General features: G+C 36.0%; 1 protein-coding gene across 1 annotated transcript in view; it reads left to right on the top strand.

The window, feature by feature from the left end:
- Positions 1-22,913, top strand: part of Oxct1 (3-oxoacid CoA-transferase 1) — a 144,240-nt gene that overhangs the window by 82,368 nt on the left and 38,959 nt on the right. The window contains exons 12-13 of the mRNA XM_046468279.2: positions 8,609-8,681; positions 9,297-9,372. Coding sequence (XP_046324235.1) covers positions 8,609-8,681; positions 9,297-9,372 — 149 coding nt within the window. The remainder of the gene's footprint in view (positions 1-8,608; positions 8,682-9,296; positions 9,373-22,913) is intronic.

Genomic DNA, 22,913 nt, shown 5'->3' with positions numbered 1-22,913 from the left:
TTAGTGCTGCGTAATACTCCATGGTGTATAAATGCCACATTTTTTTTATCCATTCATCTATTGAAGGGCATCTGGGTTGGTTCCACAGTCTAGCAGTTGTGAATTGTGCTGCTATGAACATCGATGTGGCAGTATCCCTGTAGTACGTTCTTTTAAGGTCTTCAGGGAAAAGTCCAAGAAGGGCAATAGCTGGGTCAAATGGTGGTTCCATTCCCAGCTTTCCCAGGAATCTCCATACTGCTTTCCAGATTGGCCGCACCAGTTTGCAGTCCCACCAGCAATGTACAAGAGTACCCTTTTCCCCACATCCTCTCCAGCACTTGTTGTTGTTTGACATCATAATGGCTGCCAATCTTACTGGAGTGAGATGGTATCTTAGGGTGGTTTTGATTTGCATTTCTCTGACTGCTAGAGATGGTGAGCATTTTTTCATGTACTTGTTGATTGATTGTATGTCCTCCTCTGAGAAGTGTCTGTTCAGGTCCTTGGCCCATTTGTTGATTGGGTTATTTGTTATTTTATTGTTTAATTTTTTGAGTTCTTTGTATACTCTGGATATTAGGGCTCTATCTGAAGTGTGAGGAGTAAAAATTTGTTCCCATGATGTAGGCTCCCTATTTACCTCTTTTATTGTTTCTCTTGCTGAGAGAAAACTTTTCAGTTTAAGTAAGTCCCATTTGTTGATTCTTGTTATCAACTTTTGTGCTGTGGGTGTCCTATTAAGGAATTTGGAGCCCGACCCTACAATATGTAGATCGGCGCCAACTTCTTCTTCTATCAGACGCAGAGTCTCTGATTTGATATCTAGCTCCTTGATCCACTTTGAGTTAACTTTTGTGCATGGCGAGAGGAGGGGATTCAGTTTCATTTTGTTGCATATGGATTTCCAGTTTTCCCAGCACCATTTGTTGAAGATGCTATCCTTCCTCCATTGCATGCTTTTAGCCCCTTTATCAAATATAAGATAGTTGTAGCTTTGTAGATTAGTCTCTGTGTCCTCTATTCTGTACCATTGGTCCACCCTCCTGTTTTGGTACCAGTACCATGCTGTTTTTGTTACTATTGCTCTGTAATATAGTTTTAAGTCTGGTATTGCTATACCGCCTGATTCACACTTCCTGCTTAGAATTGCTTTTGCTATTCTGGGTCTTTTATTTTTCCATATGAATTTCATGATTGCTTTATCCATTTCTACAAGAAATGCCGTTGGGATTTTGATTGGCATTGCATTAAACCTATAGAGAACTTTTGGTAATATCGCCATTTTGATGATGTTAGTTCTGCCTATCCATGAACAGGGTATATTTTTCCATCTTCTAAGATCTTCTTCTACTTCTCTTTTTAGGGTTTTGTAGTTTTCATTGTATAAATATTTCACCTCTTTTGTTAGGTTGATTCCCAAGTATTTTATTTTTTTTGAGGATATTGTGAATGGAGTGTTTTTCCTCATTTCCGTTTCAGAAGTTTTGTCGCTGATATACAGAAATGCCTTTGATTTATGCGTGTTGATTTTATATCTTGCCACTTTGCTGAATTCATTTATTAGTTCTAGTAGTTTTTTTGTAGACCCTTTTGGGTCTTCTAGGTATAGAATCATGTCATCTGCAAATAGTGATAATTTAAGTTCTTCCTTTCCTATTTTTATGCCTTTAATTTCTTTCGTCTGTCTAATTGCTCTGGCCAGTGTTTCGAGAACTATATTGAATAGAAGTGGTGATAGAGGGCATCCCTGTCTTGTTCCAGATTTTAGGGGGAATGCCTTCAATTTTTCTCCATTGAGAATGATGCTAGCCTGAGGCTTAGCATAGATAGCTTTTACAATGTCGAGGTAAGTTCCTGTTATCCCTAGTTTTTCTAATGTTTTGAACATAAAGGGATGCTGTACTTTGTCGAATGCTTTTTCTGCGTCTATCGAGATGATCATATGGTTCTTATTTTTAAGTCTATTGATGTGGTGAATAACATTTATTGATTTCCATATATTGAACCATCCTTGCATCCCAGGGATGAATCCTACTTGATCATGGTGCACAATTTTTATGATGTGCCTTTGTATCCGATTCGCCAGAATTTTATTGAGGATTTTTGCATCTAGGTTCATCAGAGATATTGGTCTGTAGTTTTCTTTCTTTCTTTGTCTGGTTTCGGGATCAGGGTGATGTTGACCTCATAGAATGAATTTGGCAGAGCTCCTTCTTTTTCTATTTCCTGAAATAACTTGAAAAGTATTGGTATTAATTCTTCCTTAAAGGTTTTGTAAAACTCCGCTGTATACCCATCCGGTCCTGGGCTTTTCTTGGTTGGAAGTCTTTTGATTGCTTTTTCTATTTCATCTATTGATATTGGTCTGTTTAAGTTGTGAGTATCCTCCTGACTCAGTCTGGGCAAATCATATGACTTAAGGAATTTATCGATGTTTTCACTATCTTCTATTTTATTGGAATATAGGTTTTCAAAATAATTTCTAATTGTCTTCTGTATTTCTGTAGCGTCTGTTGTGATATTGCCTTTTTCATCCCGTATAACATCATTTTCTTTTATTTATCTTTTCCCTCTATTCCTTGTTTTTGGGGGCAGTGGGTTGGGGTGAGTACCGGGGATCGAACTCAGGGGTACTCGACCACTGAGCCGCATCCCAGCCCTTTTTTATTTAGAGACAGGGTCTCACTGAGTTACTTAGTGCCTTGCTTTTGCTGAGGCTGGCTTTGAACCTGCAGTCCTCCTGCCTCAGCCTCCAGAACCTCCGGGATTATAGACTTGTGCCACCGCACCCGGCTTCTTCCCCCCATCTTACTTTGCATTGCAAACTAGCATTTGTAAATCTCAAAAGTAATGTGATCTGAACATAAAGGTCAGCTGCCAAGTAGAATTGATGTTTGATACTTGGAATTTTTGAAAGTAATACAACTTCTGGTTGAACAGTTGAATTAGTTAATAGGACTCAATTCTGAAAGGCTCACTGGGATAAAGCAATGACATTTAACCAAGGCTATAATTTAATTGGACTGTACCTTTTAGCAGTAGTTCATTGATCTGTGAAAATATTTGCTGCTTGGTTTAATTAATTTATGATGTTAGGGAATTATTTGCAAAATGAATAACTCCATTTTCCAGATTTTAGGCTTGAGTTCATAAGACCCATTTTTCTTGGAAAAATAGTTAATTTTTTCAATTTCATTGTTGGATGGTAGAGTCCATTGAGTTTAAAAGTAACTCAGCCCTAATGAAGCCACCAGTTTTATATTACAGCTTCTGAAATACCGAATACAATCTTAAACTACTTTGTAAAACAAGGATTCAGTGCTAATGGGAAGCCAAGCTGCAAATCAGTTTAGTAATATTCTAACTCTCACTGCAGTCCTTTTTGGAATTTTTGTTGCTTTTGATATTGGTTCTTTTCAAAATAGGAAGGAAAGTTTGTTTTTGTTTTTTGTTTTGGTATCGGGGTGCTTAACCACTGTGTCACATCCCCAACCCTTTTTTATTTTTTATTTTGAGACAAGGTCTCATTAAGTTTCCAAGGTCTTGCCAAGTTACTAAGGCTGGACTTGAACTTGCAATCTTCCTATCTCAGCCTGCTGAGCCTCTGGGATTATAGGCATGTGCCACTGCACCTGGCAGGAGAAGTTTTGAGTTAGAAAACCTAGAATATAAATTGGTGATTTCCTTAACTCCCCAGATTACCTGGAAATTACTTGAAAGATCAATCCCATTGTTTGGTTTAATTTACTTTTATACAAATCCCGTTGGATGAATATGAAGAGATATGTTTCTGGTTATAATTTTGAAATTAAAATTTCAAAATATTAATAGAATTATTTCCAAGGGTCCCTTTTTCTAAATAATAGTCTCACATGGTGACTTAAAAATAAATTACCACTGGGTAGTACCATGTGGCTTTTTCATGTGTGTTATACCATTTAAACCTCAAGTGGAAGTTGTTAACACAGATTGGGAAATTGAAGCACAGAAAAGGCAAACGATATGCTCAAATAACATCGCAGGTACTGAATTCCCAGTGTCCTGCTCCTGCTCCTCCTCCTTGGCCTCTGTCTCTCTATACTGAATGTTGCCTGCTGATAACCTGACTTTTATGGAGGTGCAGATAGCAGTTCTTAGAACGCTTCAGGAGTCCTATGTTTTGAAATTTTTACAAGTCTCAGGTTTTTGCTTTTATGTTAATGTATATTTTGTATTCTCCATTTCTTCGTGTTGTTTTCTTATTTTGAGATACAAATAATGTTTTAAATAACCTATCTTTTGTTAAAATTGCTTTAAAAAGAACCACCATGCTGATATCATGGCGTGAACATAGCCCTGGCCCTGCTGTATACTTGCTGCAGTAGTGGTTTTCAATGGATTTGGGGTGAGGGTGTGGTTTTGTCTCCCTTGGGACCTTTGGCAATGTCTGAAGACAGTGTTGACTGTCATGCTTGGGGGAAGGAATAGAATCTAGTGGGTAGAGGCCGGAGATATTGCTAAACATCCTACAATGACCAGAATAGCTCCCCACAAGTTATCAGCTCTTTGAGGATATACCACAAATTATCCAGCCCCAAAGGTCAATAGTGTACAAAAGGAGAAACTGTGTTAGAGGTATCTGGACCACATCTGAAGAATCACAGTCCTGCAGGCTGTAATACAAGTAGCACAGCAGCATTTCCTATCTCTCTAATGATTGCACCCAGCCTTTGCAGCCTTACCTTTCCCCACACTCCACAGGGACATCTTTGTCTACTCACACTGGGTTGCTGGGGAGGTCCTGATCATGTCTCATAACGTTCTTTGTTGCATGCTGTGCTGTTACTGTGCCCTTTACTAGATAACTTTATTTTTCCCTCTTCTTTTTTCATCCCCATCTCTCTACTGGTAACTTGCTATCAAATTCTTTACACCCATCCTTCAAATTCCAGCTCTTATTCCTTTTCTAATCCTTCTGTAGCTCAAAAATGTCCTTCCCCTGAGCCAGAGTCTACAACATATCTGTGTCTTTCTCATAAGCACACTACAGTTTTCCTTGTAATTATTTGTCTGTGTTTGTCTCTCTTGCTGGATAGTAGGCTCCTTTTGCTGAGGGCATTAGTTTTTCATGTCCCCAGACCCACGGCCTCAGCATCACCAGGGACTTTTTAGGAAGGGAATTCTCAGCTCCTACCCCATACCTACTGATTTAGAGACTCTGGTAGTTTGATACAACATCTGTCTGCATTTTTATAAGCCTTTTGTGTGACTCTGATGGTTTCTTAAGTTTGAGAATCAATAATTTGGGGTAGCTGAATTTTGTTTATACTATTATTTGAGGCGCATAGTAGATATTTATTCCCTGTTGAGTAAGTGATCTGTTAAATTATGGGCCAAAGGTAACTAGGAAATCAAATCACTCCATTGACCAAATATTACGAAAAGATTCAGATATAGTTATAGAAAAATTGGAGGAGTCAGAAATCAATCAGGAATAGCCAAATAAGAAAGTCACCTTCATTTATGTTGATTATCTTATTGTTTATAGTTATATGTCTGTCTTTCCTTGACCAAATTTAGACATTTTATTAGAAAATCATGGATTTAACTTTAGAATATTTATTTTTATCTAAATATAGGATGTTTAAAAATGCTGACAATTCAAAAAACTAAAAATAGGACCAACACATGATCAAGCAGTCCCACTTGAGTGTGTGTGTGTGTGTGTGTGTATGTGTATGTATGTATGTATGGATATATATATATATATATATATATATATATATATCTCCAAAGGAAATGAAATCCAGTAAGTCAAAGACCTCTATCTGCATTCCCATGTTTGCTGCAACATTATTAACAATACACATAAAAATGGAAATGATCTAAGTATCCAGCAACTTACCAGTGGAAAAAGAAAATGTGGTATGCATATATAGTGAAATACTATTCAGCCCTGAATGGATGGAATTCTGTTGTTTGTGACAAGAGTGCAATTAAAGATGGTTATGTTCAGTGAAATAAGCCAGGAACAGAACAGCAAGTACCATGTGTTCTGTCAGATGTGAAATACACAAAAGTTGATCTTATAGAAGTAGAGAATAGAATAGTGGTTACCAGAGCTGGGGTTTGGGGGAATTGATCAATGGGTACGAAGTTAAAGTTAGGAGCAAGAAGTTCTGGTGTGCTACTATACTGTAGGGTAACTGTAGGCAACAGTAATTGACATTTCAAAAAGCCAGGAGGAAGGATTTTGAATATTTCTATCATAAAGAAGTGGTAAGGCTTAGAGGAGATAGACATGTTTACCTTGATCTGAACATTTCACAATGTATACATGCATTTAAACATCACATAAATATGTGCAGTTTTCATGTAGCAGTTAAAAATCAATTTTAAGTAGAAAATCCTAATGATTAACTTTACTTCAAAAGAATGAAATTTATGAGATGCTAGGATGTATTAGCATGGCCTGATAAGTGTTTTCCTTGAGAGTCATTTTCTGGATTCCTTAATAAAACAAAAAAAAAATTATGCTGCCTAAATCATACAGGCAGAACCAGAGTTCCCCTCCTGGACCTTGAAGTTTCCAAAGTGTGGCGAACACTACCTTCTATGTATTATCAGCCAGTGGAACTATTTGGAAGTCATTGCAATTTAATACCTAGAAAACAAACAGTTGGAGTTTTATGTTTTTCTCCTTTCTTTTTCTACAAATTCTTCCTCCTTGCCCCTCTACCTCACAGGATGGGTGAGGATCTGATTTTGTTGGACATAGAAGTTGTATTAGAATAAGGGCCAACATTGTATGCTGAGCTCCCATAACCCCACCATTTAAGCCAGCTGCTGGGTCCTATGGGATTTCTCCCTAGAGGGAAGATGGCATTGTATTGTCTCTTCTATAAGTAGGTTTGGCGAAAGGAATAATAATAATGACAATAATACAGGCTGATGTTTTGGGAGCTTTTTGCCCATGCCAGACTCTAGAGAAAGTTCTTCACATGGGCTAGCTCACTTAATCCCCCAGGTCTAATGTGCCATCTAAAAGCCCTTTCTAATCATACCTGACAGTGTTTTCCAAAGCTTTTGTTTCATGGTACTTCGAAAAATGTGATACTTTTTTTTTTTATTGTTTAGAATCAAACTCCCTTGGGGGAATAAATATTTCAGCCTAATTTAGAGATTTACTCTTTGTCCATATTCATCTCAACTGGAGGAGGCTGTTGATACAAAAGTTGTCTTTCAGCAGGGTCAGAGGCTGGGCTGTAGCTGTGTCCCACCGCTGGGGATGACACACCCCTTGTGGTCCTCATGTGTGCAGGAGCTTTTCTGTGTTCCAGTCTTGGAGTCACAGATTTTCTTCCCGTTCTTTATATCTGCCCTCTTGGCCCAGGGCCATGCATGGAGTGTTCTCAGAGAGTTGACTTACCTGTGGCCAAGTGGTATGTGAGCACTCTTCTGGTAAAGACCAGAAGCTGTTCCTGGTTACCTGAAGCTCCTGAGCAGACAGGAAATAGATCACTAGATGACAGCAGCGTGGGCAGGAGTCAGGTGTATTATTAGTTGTGTGATGACTAGATAAACTCAAAAGATTTTTTCCAGCTCTGAACTTTTATTTATTACATGATATAAATTTTAGAAGTGCTTTCAAAAGGGTCTCTTAGAAGTTAACATTACATTCATTGGCCAGTGTTACCATATTACCTGAGTACACAAAAGCCCAGTGGTTCTAGTAGTAGTTTATAGGAACAAGAGAGTAAAGATTGATCAGAGACAGATGAAAAGAAGAGGGTTTGGGTTTAATGATATAAAGGAATTAGGCAGGTTCTTTCTACTTTGTTCTTTGATGTTTTATTTATACATTTATTTCGCCCCAGCATTATTGAGGTGTAATTGACAAATAATAATTATATATATTCAGTGTATAACAGGTGATGATTTGATGTACATATACCTTGTGAAATGATTACTAAAATCAAGTTAATTAACATAACTGTCATTTTTCTTTGTGGTGGGAACATTTCCTCTCTAAGCAAGTTTCACTTATGTATGCAGTGTTATTAACTATAGCCACTGTGCTGTACGCCAGATCCTCAGGACTTATTCATCTTGAAACTAAAAGTTATTTGTTGATTAAAAAAAAAAGAAGAAGGAAAAACTGAGAGACATCTCCTATTCCCTTCAAAATGACATTTCTTCTTCTACTTATATTTATTCCACCAGATCTTTTCTCTGGTGACTTCTAGTAGCATTGAATTCTGACAGTGTCACCCCAGAATTCCCTCATTTCTACTAACATTTTGCAGTGACTTATGAAGGGAATGGGGTGGTGAGAAGCCCAATAGATATACGCAGTAGAGGGGTGCTTTGCCTATAGAGAATCCAAATAATAATACCACTAAAAGTTGGTTTACTTCTGGGACCACCTTGCAGGGGCAGTGCTGAACAATATTGGTGACAGAACACTCCTCTTCATAGGGTGGACAGGTCCTACGGTGTCCCTCCAACCCTATGCTACTGCACTGCATTTGGTAAAGGGAGCCTACGTTTCAGACCTTTCTGTTTAGAATGCTATTCTCAAAATCTAATACAGACTTTTTTTTTCTTTCTTTCTTCTTTTTTTTTTTCTCCTTTTGTGTGTGTTTAGGCAAGGAAACAGTTACTGTTCTTCCGGGAGCCTCTTTTTTCTCCAGCGATGAGTCATTCGCAATGATTAGAGGGTATGTAATAACGGAGCCCCTCATGTTTCGCACGGTGTGGAATGAACTGAGTCATCCCCTGAGCATGTGAGCAAGGCTCTGAGACAGCCCCACTTCTCAGCCAGAAAAACTACCAAGGCTTTCTTGGCTGCAAGAAGATATGAGATTATTCCCACTGAAGGCTGGGCATTGAAATATGCAGCCCACTGTTATGAAAAGAACCCCTAAAATGGAATATGTATCTTTGTGCCAATGAAATTGAAATAAACTTTTCTGAGGTTCTTTCTTAGGATCTCAACATTTTCTTCAAACTGTGTTTTTACTTTCTAGCTTTCATTTGCCTTCAAATTGAGTTACATTTTTCTTTCGCCAGAGGAAACAAATTCACTGTGCACACCTGTGTTTAGTTTGTTTTTGGAGACAATATAGGCTATAATTTTTTTTTTCAAAGAACTCTTAATGGTTATTTCTCTGCATCAGCTTAGAGCTAATCTATTTAGAAATCAGTTGTGGAGAAAGAAAAGGCAAATGTATTTTGGGGGCGGGGGGATAGAGTTATTTTAATTGCTGCAAATTCAAGCAAAGGAAATGTAAAGCTGTGAAATTTGCTTTATATGTCCTCTTTTTCTTTCTCAGGGGACATGTGGATCTAACAATGTTAGGAGCAATGCAGGTTTCCAAATATGGTGACCTGGCTAACTGGATGATACCTGTAAGTAGACACTTTTCTTTTTTTTCCTTTTGAATTATGCTTGGGTCAGAATAATTATTTTTCAAATATTGAGGGAAAGAAATCTCAAATTGCTACAAGAGTACAATATAATTGTTTTAAAAATGAATAAATATTTTATATATATTTCTTGTTGGAATCATACTTTTATTAAGCAGGCCCTGAGAAGTATTCCCGTGTCTCCAGTTTACTCTGTAGTTGAAACTAAAAATAGGCAAGGTCAGGGTCAAAGTAAAATTTTTTTTCTTTTAGAGAAAACAGAGTTGGGAAAGATTAAAAAAATATCGGGTTAATTATATTCTGATGAGACTAAGAAATAATAAATATTATTATAACTAACATTTTATAGTAGAAAAAACAACTAATAAGTTCATTAATTTTATGTTGATTCTGTTTTTTTATTCTTCACAATGATTAAAATCCTCTCTTGATTGGGCATGTGACCCCATAATAAATCAGTCACATTGTCTTCTATTATGGAATGCAAACTCTATGATGGTTAAACATACTTGTGAAATGTAGACAGTTTTTATGTAACATTAACCTAAATCAAAGAAGAAACCTCCTAAGAGTTAGTTTTGGAAATAGACTGCAATCAGTAACTTAATTCACAAGTGCTGTTCATTACATTCCAGGTTGTTGCTTTCAGATTACATGCATGGAGATGACAGTGGATGTGTGTCCATGATTATGAGCTCATTTTGGCTGGTAGCTTAGGTTTCTCTTTGTGTGTGTGTTTAAGGGTTTCTGTGGGTTTCTTAATAGCATCAGCTAAAAGGAATCTTGTTTTAAGTATCCAAGGCTGGCATTGTGTGATGTATCAGTTTTATTTTAAATCTCTGAGATTTTTTTTGTAGTAATTTTTTGAGGAAGGTAGATTAATATAGTTGATAACAATTTTAGTGATCATGGTAGTTTAGCTGTGTGGATCTAATAATCCCCAAAATATTATTGCAAAGTTTGAGTAATTACAAAACCCCTGATTCTCAAACTTGTTGCATATTGGAATCAATCACCTTGGAGATTTAAAAAATATTGAGGCCTGGATTCCAACCCCAGGCTTTCCAATTTAATTATTTGAGATGTATCCTGGGTACCAGGTGGTTTTCGAAAACCTAGATAATACCAGTATGTGAAGAAGTCTGGAAGCAAGAACGTTAGAGAATAATCACTATTCACTCATATTTAAAATAGAAGGGAAAAATACCAGGGACTCAACAGTCGTGAGAACCCTTAGGAAATCATGGATTATATTGCCATTTGAGTTATAAAAATATTGGTCCTAAAAATTGGTCATTCTAATTAAGCTATGATTTTATAAGGGTTGGCAGCTTTTGGAGTATTCAAAAGAAATCAGGGAGGGACTCCTGAGCAAATTAGTGGGTCAGATCGACAGTTTCTGGGATTGCTTATTGGTTTAAGAAATTGTAATGTATTTCTGTTTTTCAAATTTTAGTAAAAGGCAGTATGGGCTTGTAAATGGAGTATAGAAGGCAAACCCTGGGTTTTTGCCCCCACTGTATCAGTAATCAAAAGTATGACCTTGAATGTATCAAGCTCTTTGAGTTAAAGCATCCTCATCTGTAAAATGAAGATCTGAGACTAGATGATTTTCTGGGTCACATCTGGCTCTTCTAACATAGTGGTTAAGAACAAGGGCCCTGTAGTGATATAAATCTGGGTTGAAATCCTATTTTTCCCACTTGCTACCAATGTAACTTGAGCCTCATCTGTAAAATAGGAATGATATAGTAGTTTCTACTTATAGGACTATATGAAAGAATAAATGGGGAAATGCATACAAAGTACATGTTGCAGAGCTCCACACGTATATATGGTAAATAAGTGGGATATTATTTTGATAAGAAGAGGTTTGGGATACCTGGCAGAGAAGGGAATAGCATTGATTACTGTAAGAGAAGCAATAGGGTCTTTAATTTATGTTTCTCTGGACTAATGATTTTTTGAGTTGGTTTGCACAGTGGTCCTGGGCAGTGGAGCAGAAAATGTTGAGCAGGTTCCTTCTTTCAGGGAACTTGAGCATCTTTAAAAAGTTGGTCTATATATGATTTGTCTATATTGTGATTCAGCACTCCATGAGGATAGAAGCTGTTATAGTGAGAAGGCACTATGAGATTGTCTTTGTAAGAAAGATTTTCCTATGTGTATCATATTTTATATATCCTCTTAAGATTCCTGTGGATGATTAAGATATTGTTACTTTATAATTTTTTAATACTATTTTAGAGCTCATGAGTTTCTGAAGGAACAGAACCAGTAGGGTGATGATGAGGAACTCTGGAGCATCCTAATGGAGCATCATGATAATCCAAGAGAAATGGAGATAAAAGTCTGGTTCTGTCTGGTTCCACTCTTCTGGGAAAGAGGCGGGGATGTCAGTTCTGATTGGCATTTCTTTTTTTCCTCTTAGTAACTGCTAATCCCTTCCTGACTTCTTTGCATGTGATACACAGTTTATCTTTGTATTCTTTGAAACTAAGGATAGCTTCAGTGTTAAGACCATGAGGTTTAGTTTAGAAGAGATCTGGTTTGCATTTCAGCTCTACCCCTTACAAATTACGTGATCTGAAACATGTTTTTGTTAAGATTAAGGGAGAAAAGAATGAAAAGTGAAGCACTGCTGCACTCCATAAATATTACTTTCACCTTCTTTAATGCTTTATTGTTTAACATTAAAGAAGGGAGTATCTCCCTAAAAATGCACCAGCGTAAGCAAGATGATTTTATAGGGGCCAGTTCAACCTGTTTATCCTGGGTTCCTATTGTAGAATCAAAAATTTAAAAAAAAAAATGATTTGAGAATACCTTTCTTGCTTTTGTTGGGCATAGATAAGATATATGTCCTCTCCTCCTTAAAGAGCTTCAGCAGACGATCTATTTCTATTTGTTCTGAAGATTTATGATGATTTATAAAATTTAGATATATTTTTATTGCAAGGTCTGACAGTCAAGAAGCTAAAACGTTCAGCTTTATTGTATCATTTTTCATTTCCTTTTATCTTCTTACTGACTTTAATAATTTTTCAATGGTTGTATAAGCCTTGAGTTCTCAGCATCCTGGCACCACCATCAGTCATTGCATTGTCATATTATAATACACATTAAACCTTTAAGACAAGCAAAGGTGTGGATGCTATTCGTCTTACTCTTCAATAACTTCTTAGTGTGCAGCATAGGTCCCACGTACACAGATTTTTAACAGTTTTTTTTTCCCTGAGTATCTCAAAAGAGAAAAAAATGACAAAATAGTAGTTCATTCCTTCAAGTTCCCAGCTTAGCATGATGGTGATGATGGTAAAACCCCAGATGAGCTAAGAAAAGCTGGGAAGATGTACAGTCCCAAGAATCTACATTCAGATCTGCTCTGCTGCCTTCCTAGTTCCTATTTTTGGAGAACAGCTGGCATAGATTATTGACTGCTGAAGGGAAACAGACGCGAATGATTAGTAAGGGAGATGGTACTGAAAGAGTGAAACAACAGGCCACTGCACAGAGTAGCCGTACATGAGTGATATTAGACAAGGGCCCTCTCGTTACTTGTGGAAAGGATTGAAGTGAGGAATTCCTAAGGCGAAGGAGAACAGGGCGTTTTTTGTATTTGTTTTCCCCTCACTTTAAAAAAATTTTTTTTCTGTGCATTTGAAAAGGGTAAATACAAATTAAAGTTGTACAGATGTATGCTACATGTCTGAGTGCATAAGGGTTAGTGGGTTCTCTAGAGGGTCCTCTACACATCTGTTTAAAATAAGCAAAGTCTGTGGTCTTTCTTATTAAACCCCCTAAAAGTGTGTTCAAGAATTATTCTGGTGGATTAGTTTCATCAATTGTTTATTTCAGTATTAAATCCATAGATATGAAAATCCATAGATATCAATAGATTACCACTATTAAGGTTGTAAATCTAGATATAGTTTTAACATATACAAACATATATCATGTTCATTTGGTCCTCAGGCTCAGGAAAGTACAAACCATGAGTAAGGAAAAGAGTAGGTAGAAATAAAGGGATAGTATGAAGCTTTTATAAGTATTCAGTAATGTTTTTGCTTTTTGTAGTACAATATAGTAGAAAGCACATATAGTGTGTCTAATTTTGGAATTAGACATATTTGTGCACACTATATGTGCACAGATTAGATACACTAATTTGTGCTTACATACTGGTTCTTTTGTTTATTGGTGATATGGCACATCCTTTTCTCTTACTCATTTGTCAAATGACAATAATATTTAACTTGTTGATTGTTCTGGGGACTAAATTAGTTCTCTGTTTTTCCATAAGTATTCATTACACGTATGTTAAGGGACATGCACTTTTCTAAGTTTCTTTTTTTAATTCACTGGTTAACAAAACAGAAAAAAATCCTTGCATTTGTGGAGCTTATATTCTAGCAGGGGTTGTCAAACTATAACCCATCAATTGAATCTAGCTTACTGCCCCCCTTTTTTTAATAAATAAAGTTTTATTGGCATACACATATATCACTAACTTACATGTTGTTTATGGCAACTTTTGTGCTGCAACAACAGAGATGCATGGTTTGAATATGGCCTCCAAAGTTCATTCAGTGTAGACTTAATCCCCAAAGCAACAGTGTCAGGAGGTGGGATTTACTAAGAGGTGAGGAGATCATGAAGGCTCTATCCTCGTGAAAGACCCAGTGTTGTTTTGTGGGAATATGTTCCTTATCTAAAAATGAATTTGTCATAAACGTGTTTGGCCTCTTTCTTGCTCTCTTTTGGTTGAGCTCTCTTGCTCTTCGGCCTTCCACCATGGGATGATGCAATAAGAGCCCTCATCAGGGGAGGTCCTTTGTTTGTTGTTGGACTTCCCAACCTCCAGAATTGTAAGAAATACATATTTGTTCTTTATAAATGACCCAGTCTAAGGTATTCTGTTAGTAGCAACACAAAACAGACTAAGACAAGGCTATATTGCTTGCAAAGCCTAAAACATTTACCATTTAGTCCTTTACTGAAAATATTACCCAATTCTTGCCTTAGCAAGTAATTGCTGTATATTTCTAAGTACTATACCAGTGACATTCTGTGGTTTTTTAAAAAATATGTTGTGTTTTCATTGTCTGCAAAATATTTTATCTTCCTTGTTATTTCTTCAATGACCCATTGTTTCCCCACTGCATAGTAGGAATGTGAGTTATTTCCAGAACTGGGTGAGTTCTGGGAATTTTGTGCCTAATGTAAACTTTAGAAAGAAATGATTACATGTTCTGTCTTCTGCAAACTATTTCCCTTAGGCTGTCATTCAAGTTCTAAGTCTCCACTGACTCATCACATATAATTTACCTAGTTTATCTATGAAGTACTTTATCCATTTTATTTATTAATTTTCATTCTTTATATTCTACCAATAGAATTTTTTTGGAAAGGTTCAGACCCTCTACTAGGATTTTCCTAAAATCAGCTTTTAGCACTACTTAAATGGGAAACATTGAAGCATAATTGTAGAAATATGAGACAATTGCAAAAAGGAATACTGTATTCAAGTTTTTAAAAAAGATTAGCTGAGAATAGAAAGAAACCAAAGCAAATTCATTAGCAGTCAGCTCTCCCAGCCTACGTGCCTATACGTGCTAACATTTTAGGTAAGCAAAGGAACAGGAAAATGGGAGACAACCTTTTCTTTATCTCAGTTTTCAGTTGGCTGAAAGATTTTGCTTTTTGATTGCTGAGAGTCTGTTTTTGTTGTGGAAGAAAGAAAGAGTTTCGTGAACAACTACGAACTTTGACTATTCACTGGGACTCAATGTATTCAATCTAGAGACTGAATGAATGATTCACTGGACATCTGATTGATTCCAAGCCATGGTGCTACACAGCCCCCAAGAATTTCTTGTAAGAATTTGATTAAAAATCTCCATCTCCTCTGGTGTCAGAAGGCAGACTTTTTTTTTTTTGCAGATAGTGGGAGTTTGTTAATTTTTGAATCAGTCAATCTTTCTCTCTCGCTCTTCTATCTCTTTATAAAACGACTGAACAATGAGTGCGTTTGATATTTGCAATAATATCCCTTTGGCTAATGATGTATTTGTATGACTTCGGCAGCCCCTTCTCATTAAACAGCCTACTTAAAAGGAGGAGAAGAAACATTAAAAATGATAAATGAGGCCTCCTAGAAACCCATTATTAAGTAATATGACAAATAATGGTGCTGCTGAGATGACTTAGCAGGGAATGAAACCAAAGGGCTGGTGACAACATGACCCTGCAGCTATAGGCTAATGACTCGGGAAGAGTAAGTTTATTAAATCACTGAATTTGGCATTTCCAATTGGTTAAATCTTCATCTCTTTATTCTTTTGGTTTAGAGGCCATCTAGATCAACTGTTTTTTTAAAAAAAAAACAGTTTTAAAAAATGTTAAATATATATAAAAATAGAATATTGGAAGAGTGGCACACTGGAAGTACATGTAAATAGTGGAATGCATCTATCCACTTAGTCAGCCGTCCACTCACAGCTAGTCTTATTTGTCTGTACTCTTATTCAATTCCCGCCCCCCTGTCCCCGGACTATTTTGAAGCAAACTCTACACATCATATTGATGGATTCAGAAGCATTTTTACATTGTCTCTGGAAGATTCCTTTCAGATTTCCCTAAAAAGGATTACCTTTTCTGTTATCCCATCTGTAAGTAAGGGATTAAGGGTGCAGGTGATTAATATTCAGCCATATAGTACTTGACCTCATTGATGGAAAACCTGAAAGCAGAGAAGTGAAGTGACTCAGCCCACGTCCCCAAACCAGTTAGTAACTAAGCCAGTGCTGGAACTTATCTCCCGTCTCAGTGTTATGGGGTGCTCTTTCCACTGTATAAGGAAAAGTTTGCTTTTATTTATTTTATTGTTTTGTTACCAGGGATTGAACCAGGGACACTTAACCACTGAGCCACAACCCCAGCCCTTTTTATATTTTATTTTGAGACAGGGTCTTGCTAAGTTCCTAGGGCCTCACTAAGTTGCTGAGGCTGGCTTTTAATTTGTGATCCTCCTGTCTCAGCCTCCCAAGCCACTGGGATTACAGGTGTGCTGGCTAATTTTTGAGACAGAATATCACTACATTGTTGAGACTGGACCTGGACTTAGGATCCTCCTGGCTCAGCCTCCTGAGTAGCTGAAACTCCAGGCATGTGCCACCAGATAGGCTCTTCTTTTTTGGCAACACTGTGGGACATCAATCCTTGCTTCTAGTTGTTAAACTGATGGCAGTTGAATTTCATTAAGTGTATTTTAATCTATTGATCAAAAGTTCTTCACTTTCAATTTGTTAATGTTATTATTTAAACTGATAGATGTAAAATCATTGTTACTCTTTTTTAAAAAAATAATTATTTTTTTAGTTTTAGGTGGACACAATATCTCTATTTTATTTTTATGTGGTGCTGAGGATCAAACCCAATGCCTTATGCATGATAGTCGAGCACTCTACCACTGAGCTACAACCCCCAGCCCATTGTTATTCTTTTAATAAATTCAGTTTTTAATCTGTAATGTATTTTTTTTTGTTTATCGTGATCTTCTCACATTTTGTGACCTTTCCTGTGGTAATTTTGTTAATCTGCATTTTTCTAGAAAATGTTCATGTCTTTTGGACTTTTTAATTGACCAGTCTAAAACATCATATAATATTCTTATATAATTTCTTTAATTTTCTTGTAAACTTATTATAATGAAATTTTCATTCCTTATATTATAGATGTTCATTTTCTCTCTTAGGCTTTCAGAATTACTATTTTTAAATTAATTATTACTTTAAGAAATATCTGATTTATTAATTTATTTTTTATTAATTCTATCCTCTGGTTTATGTGATGCTAGTTCTAGACTCATAAACTGAATATTTGATTTATTTTTACAGTCTTGTAATTGTAATTTAGAAACATTTAAGGATCTCCATGTTTTCCTGAGTATAATTCTAATTGCTTTCCACAAACTTAGATATAAGATTCTTATTTTCTAGGTAATTCATCATTTCAGTTTTGATTTCTATTTTGATTCAAGAATTTTTTACAAGAGTTTCCTTGTACTGCTTTTTGGAATATATTTTTTCAGTGACCAAATACATGTTTGATTTTTTCTAAACTTCTTTTTTATATGAGTGTATGGCAATTTTGTATTAGATTGAGCTTAGCATTGAGTTTTGTTGTACCCAGATCCTTTACTTTATTAGTTCTTAGAGGCTGTGGTTTCATAGAAAGCAAATAACAGTGGGAATTAAAAGACCTAAATTCTAGCTTTAGCTTTGTTACTAGTGAACTGTAATCTTATGCAAGCTATTTTCTCTCCTTTGGTGTAATATAGAACTGTCCAGAAAATTTTGTTGTGATAGTGAAAATACTCCAGAGGTGCTTTGTACGATATGGTAGCCACTAGCCATTGAGCCCTAAAAATATGGCTAGTGTGAGTGAAGAACTGAGTTTTTATTTTTCTTAATTCAGATTTATAACCACATATGACTAGACTACCTGATTGGATAGTTCAGATTTAATCTGTGAAATTAAAGTTGGACACCATAAATCCTAAGGGAACCCAATTCTAAAATCTTAACGTTCAAGCTGTGGTTTTATACCTTCATAAAATACTGTGACAAAATGGAAAATATGAATAGTTGGTAAAAGTCCAAAATTTTTGCACCTCTTTCAAGCTTGTACCATTTTTGAGACCTAGAAATCATCTATATTTCAGAATTGAGGCTATGATAATCCAAAAGCTTTGAAATGTGGAGTTATTTTAGTGAGGGTTAGCTCCTAAAAGTCAACCCTAAGGTAAAAATCACATTATGCTTATGAGTATGCTTTACTTCTTCATCAAATGTGGGTAAACCCATGAAATCTATCACATATTCTTTCCTCAGGGGGCTGTAGAACAAAAACAGAAATCAAATCTGAAATTACAAATTACTTAGAAATTAATGAAAATGAGAACTTTATATCAAAACTTGTGAATTATAACTAAAATTATTCTCTAAAAATGGAGAGTCTTAAATGATTTAATTATTTGCAGAAATAGTGCATTGTTGGTTTCTTGCTTGCTTGCATACCTTACCAGTGTGATGCCCATGGTAGACTGTAGGACGTCCAGTGCGGGGTCATGTTAGCACTTGATGTGTATCAGTAAGACCCTCAGGAACAATGCTGGATCAGATTGTGGTTATTGTTGTTAACGGTCAAGTAGAGCAGTTGACTTCCAATTCAGGACCATATGAAATGATGTTGAATATTTTTAAACCCTAGAGTTTTTCTAATAAGTTCTGTTTTAATCAGCATTTTCATTGCTGTGACCAAAAGACCTGACAAGAACAATTTTGAGGAGGAAAGATTTATTTGGGGGCTCACAGTTTCAGAGGTATCAGTCCATAGATAGCCGACTCCATTCCTCAGGGCCTGGGATGAGGCAGAACATCATGGAAGTGTATGGCAGAGGAAAGAAGCTGGGAACATGGTACTAGGAAGCAGAGAGAGACAGAGAGACTCCACTCACCAGATACAAAATATATACCCTAAAAGCACAGCCCCCCAATGCCCACCTCCTCCACCCATATCCTACATACCTTCCGTTACCACTCAGTTAATCCCTGTCCCGATTAATTCAATGACTGTGTTAAGGCTGCCACAACCCAATCATTTCACCTCTAACCCTTCTTTCATTGTCTCACACATGAACATTTGGAGGACACCTCACGTCCAACCCACAACAAGTTCACATTACATATGAGAGGATATGAGGTCAGGATTGAGTGAACATGGGTTTTCCACCTCCCATTTAGACCTTTACCATCCAAATACAATGCCAGGCAAAATCATTACCATTTTACATTTATCTTTCTCTCACCCTTCTTCTCCCTCGAATTTCCCTAAGTAAAATGCAGATAGTTTAACTTGGTTATATCCAGTCAACTCAGTGTTGTATTATTACTTGATAATTTCAGTAGGTCGTTGGAGTATTTGTAGTAATAACTATATTTAAAGAGAATTAATAAAGAATAAGATCATTCGTATGTTTTTGGATTATCCAAATTTTCCTATGTAAGTACCAATTTCTAAATATATCTTTGGATGTAGTATCAGATTCCCAGTTTTGTTACAGTTGTGCATAGAAAGAGCAATTTTTTTTCCATAAAGCCTGACACAGACTCCTCATGTTTTAGCTACTCGTCTGTTTTGCCTATTCTGAATTGTAGTTATAGCCTAAACATATCTAAGTAATCAGACCTGAAAACTTAATCCATAAGTAAAATAGAAGTAGCTCCTTTAGTGAAGGCAATATTTTTCTTTCTTTCTGTTTCTTTTCTTTTCTTTTTTTTTTTAATTGCCAGAACTTTATGAGAAATAGACATATTCTTCTGGCACTTAGGAGCTTTAGCAGTTAACACATTTCCATCCAGGATGTAACTTTTGCACATAACTATGCATATTTTAGGAAATTTAATTTTCTTAAATCAGGGCTTTCACGTTTGTGCAAGATGCATGGTTTGTTTATACGTACTTTGGGAAGTTTTGTAATTTTAATCCAGGAGAATCTAACTGTATTTTTAGAAATTGTCTAAACTGAAGCTACACAGGACATCTCTAGATTCTTTGTCTGCCTTTCAAGTAAATTAATTAACACCATCCAAGAGGTTAAGAACAATGAGAAAGAAAGATAGTGCCATCAGTCCAACATAATCAGTATTTTAAAAATAGGAAGCATCTTTTATGGGGATTCAATTATTTCTTTCCTGTAGCTGGAGAAGAAACTTCATTTTCTTTTTTTCCTGACTTGTTCTGTAACTTCAGGTTAATTCAGTTAACTTTTCTATTTTCTTTTTTGTTTATGGAAGTCTATTATACTTATTCTTTGCAATACTGTTTAGCTAATAAGTGTGGATAAAGTAAATCTTAACAGGAAAAATGAAATAAGAATAGTAAGAGAGAAATAACATTTTATTTGTCCGGTTTGCATTCTTAATTTTTGAAGCCAGTAATAATGTGGTTTATGTTAAAAGGTCCTTATTACCATATATTTTTTTTGTTTTTTAAATCTTTATCAAGCCATCTAAGATGTCTATTATCAGGATGGGCTAATCCAATCAATGTTGATTTGTATGATAAAGTTTATTCATTGGGAAAAATAAAACAGAACCCAAAAAGTTCACACATGCAGTTCTCAGAGTTGTCTTTCTGCTTCTTTATTAAGCAACTACTTCATGCCTTTCTGTTATACACTCAATATTGCTAAATGTTGGATTCTGCAACATAAAGTTTAGTTACTACCAGAAAATGGATCATGGTTCAATAGAGAGAACAAATATATCTAACTGTCATAAATTGACTTATTTTTCGAGTCAGATTTGCAAAGCTGAAAGAGTCACTATGGGGAGAGACCCCTGCAGAGGGAAATCTCAGCACTCTTCTCTGTGTTTTTCATTCTGATGGAAAAACAAAAACCACAGAAACAGGCCACATATCGAGTAGTTGTTGTTTTAATAAAATTTTTATTTTAGATTAATTCTAGATTTACAGAAAAGTTTCAGAGATAATACAGAGAGTTTCCTATGCCCCCTCACCAATTTCTCCCATTATTACCATCTTACATTACATGGTATATTTGTTAAAACCAAGAAGGATACATTGGTACATTACTATCAACCAAACCCCTGACTCTATTAGGATTTCATCAGTCTTTACATAAGTATCCTCCTCTGTCCAAGATCCAACTCAGGGTACCATGTTGCATTTTTTTCCTTATCCATTTTTTAAAGTATTTTTTCTTTGTCGATGGACCTTTATTTTATTTTATTTATTTATATGTGGTGCTGAGAATTGAACCCAGTGCCTCACACATGCTTTGGCAAGCACTTTTCCACTGAGCTACAATCCCAGCCCTTCCTTATCTATTTTTAAAAATTTATTCTTTTTAGTTATGAACAATACCAGGATACACCCTGACATAAAATCATAGCACATTGTTTCCTTGTACATCTTTAATAGAATAATTAGAAGAAATAAATGAAATAAATATTCATTATGTATTCCGTAGTTTTCTTTGGTTTGTACTAGTTTCTGAGTCTTTTCTTGTTTTTTATGACTTTGTCTTGAGAATTATTGACCAGGTATCCTGGAGAATGGCCCTCAATCTGGGTTTGTCTGATGTTGTTTTAGGATGAGACTTGGATTATCAGTAGAATCATGGTTACCAGAGCAGATGGGAAGGAGGATGGAGGAAAGGTTGATCAATGGGTACAGAGTTATAGTTACATAAGAGCAAGAAGTGCTGGTGTGCTCTTGTCCAATCAAGTGACTGTAGATAATGGTAGTATGTTATATGTTTCAGAAAGAAAAGATTTTTAAAATTTTCATTATAAAGAAATGATGAAAGTTTGAGGAGATAGATATGTTTAATGTGATTTAAATGTTACACACTATATACATGAATTGAAATATCATGTTACCCCAGTAGTATATACAATTTCTGTTTTTGTTTACCAGTTAAAAAAATATAAAAGAATACTACAAAAGTTAAGTGCCCTTTTTACCATATCAGAGCACAGGATATCCATATGACATAGCCTAATCTGTATCACTTGGTTATGATAGTGTTTACCAAGTGTGTTCATTATTAATTTAATTTATTGTTTTTCCTTTTTCCTAATTTATTCTCTGGAAGCAATTCAATACATTTAGCTCACTTTCAAAGATCAGGAGGAGGATTAAGTTCTACCTTTGAGAGGAGATGTGATAAGAAATATGTATTTTGTTTTTGTTTCTGGTTCTAGATACTGAGCTTCCAAATTTTTGGAATTTTCTGATGGGTTGATAAGCCATCATTTGGTCCCTTTCCACAGGCCCTGAACTTATGCTAATTTTAGTTGACTGGGCTTGCCACTAGATAGCTTCAGGACTGGGTTGGTTTTCAAAGACTAAGGTATTATTAGAAGGTTGGTAAGTCGTACCCATAACCTCTAGGAGAGAGGGGTTGGAGATTGAACTCAATCACTAGTGGCCATTGATTTAATCAATCTTGCCCATGTCATGAAACATCAGAAAAACACCTAGCTGATGTGTTCAAGAACTTGAGGGTGAAGAGAGCACAGCAACTCTGCACCCCTTCTCCCATACCTATTTACTTCTTCTATTTGGCATCTCTTCAGTTTTATCCTTCACAATAAGCCAATAACAGTAAGTCAGACATCTTCCTGAATTCAGGGAGCTGTTCAGCAAATTGTCAAACCTGAGAGGAGATCATGGGAATCTGCTGGCTTCCTACTTGGTTGGTCAGAAGTATGTGTTTTCCAAATTTGCAGCTGGCTTCTGAAGAGGGGCAGGCTTATGGGACTGAACCCTTAGTCTTTAGGTGCTGCAGTTACACCAGGCAGTGAGGGTCAGAAGTTAATTGAATTGATTGACACCCAGCTTGTGTCAGGTGATTTGAAGAATTCATTGGAATGAAAAAGCCCCATACATTTGCTATCAGAAGTATTAGGAGTATACAGTTGAGGAGGTAG

This window comes from Marmota monax, unplaced genomic scaffold (genome assembly GCF_021218885.2).
Source record: "Marmota monax isolate L192 unplaced genomic scaffold, Marmota_monax_Labrador192_F-V1.1 WCK01_AAM20220418_F8-fsc00120, whole genome shotgun sequence".
In the NCBI taxonomy this organism is placed as follows: domain Eukaryota; kingdom Metazoa; phylum Chordata; class Mammalia; order Rodentia; family Sciuridae; genus Marmota; species Marmota monax.
The sequence above is the reverse complement of the archived record's forward strand: the minus strand, read 5'-3'. Positions and strand labels throughout refer to the sequence as shown.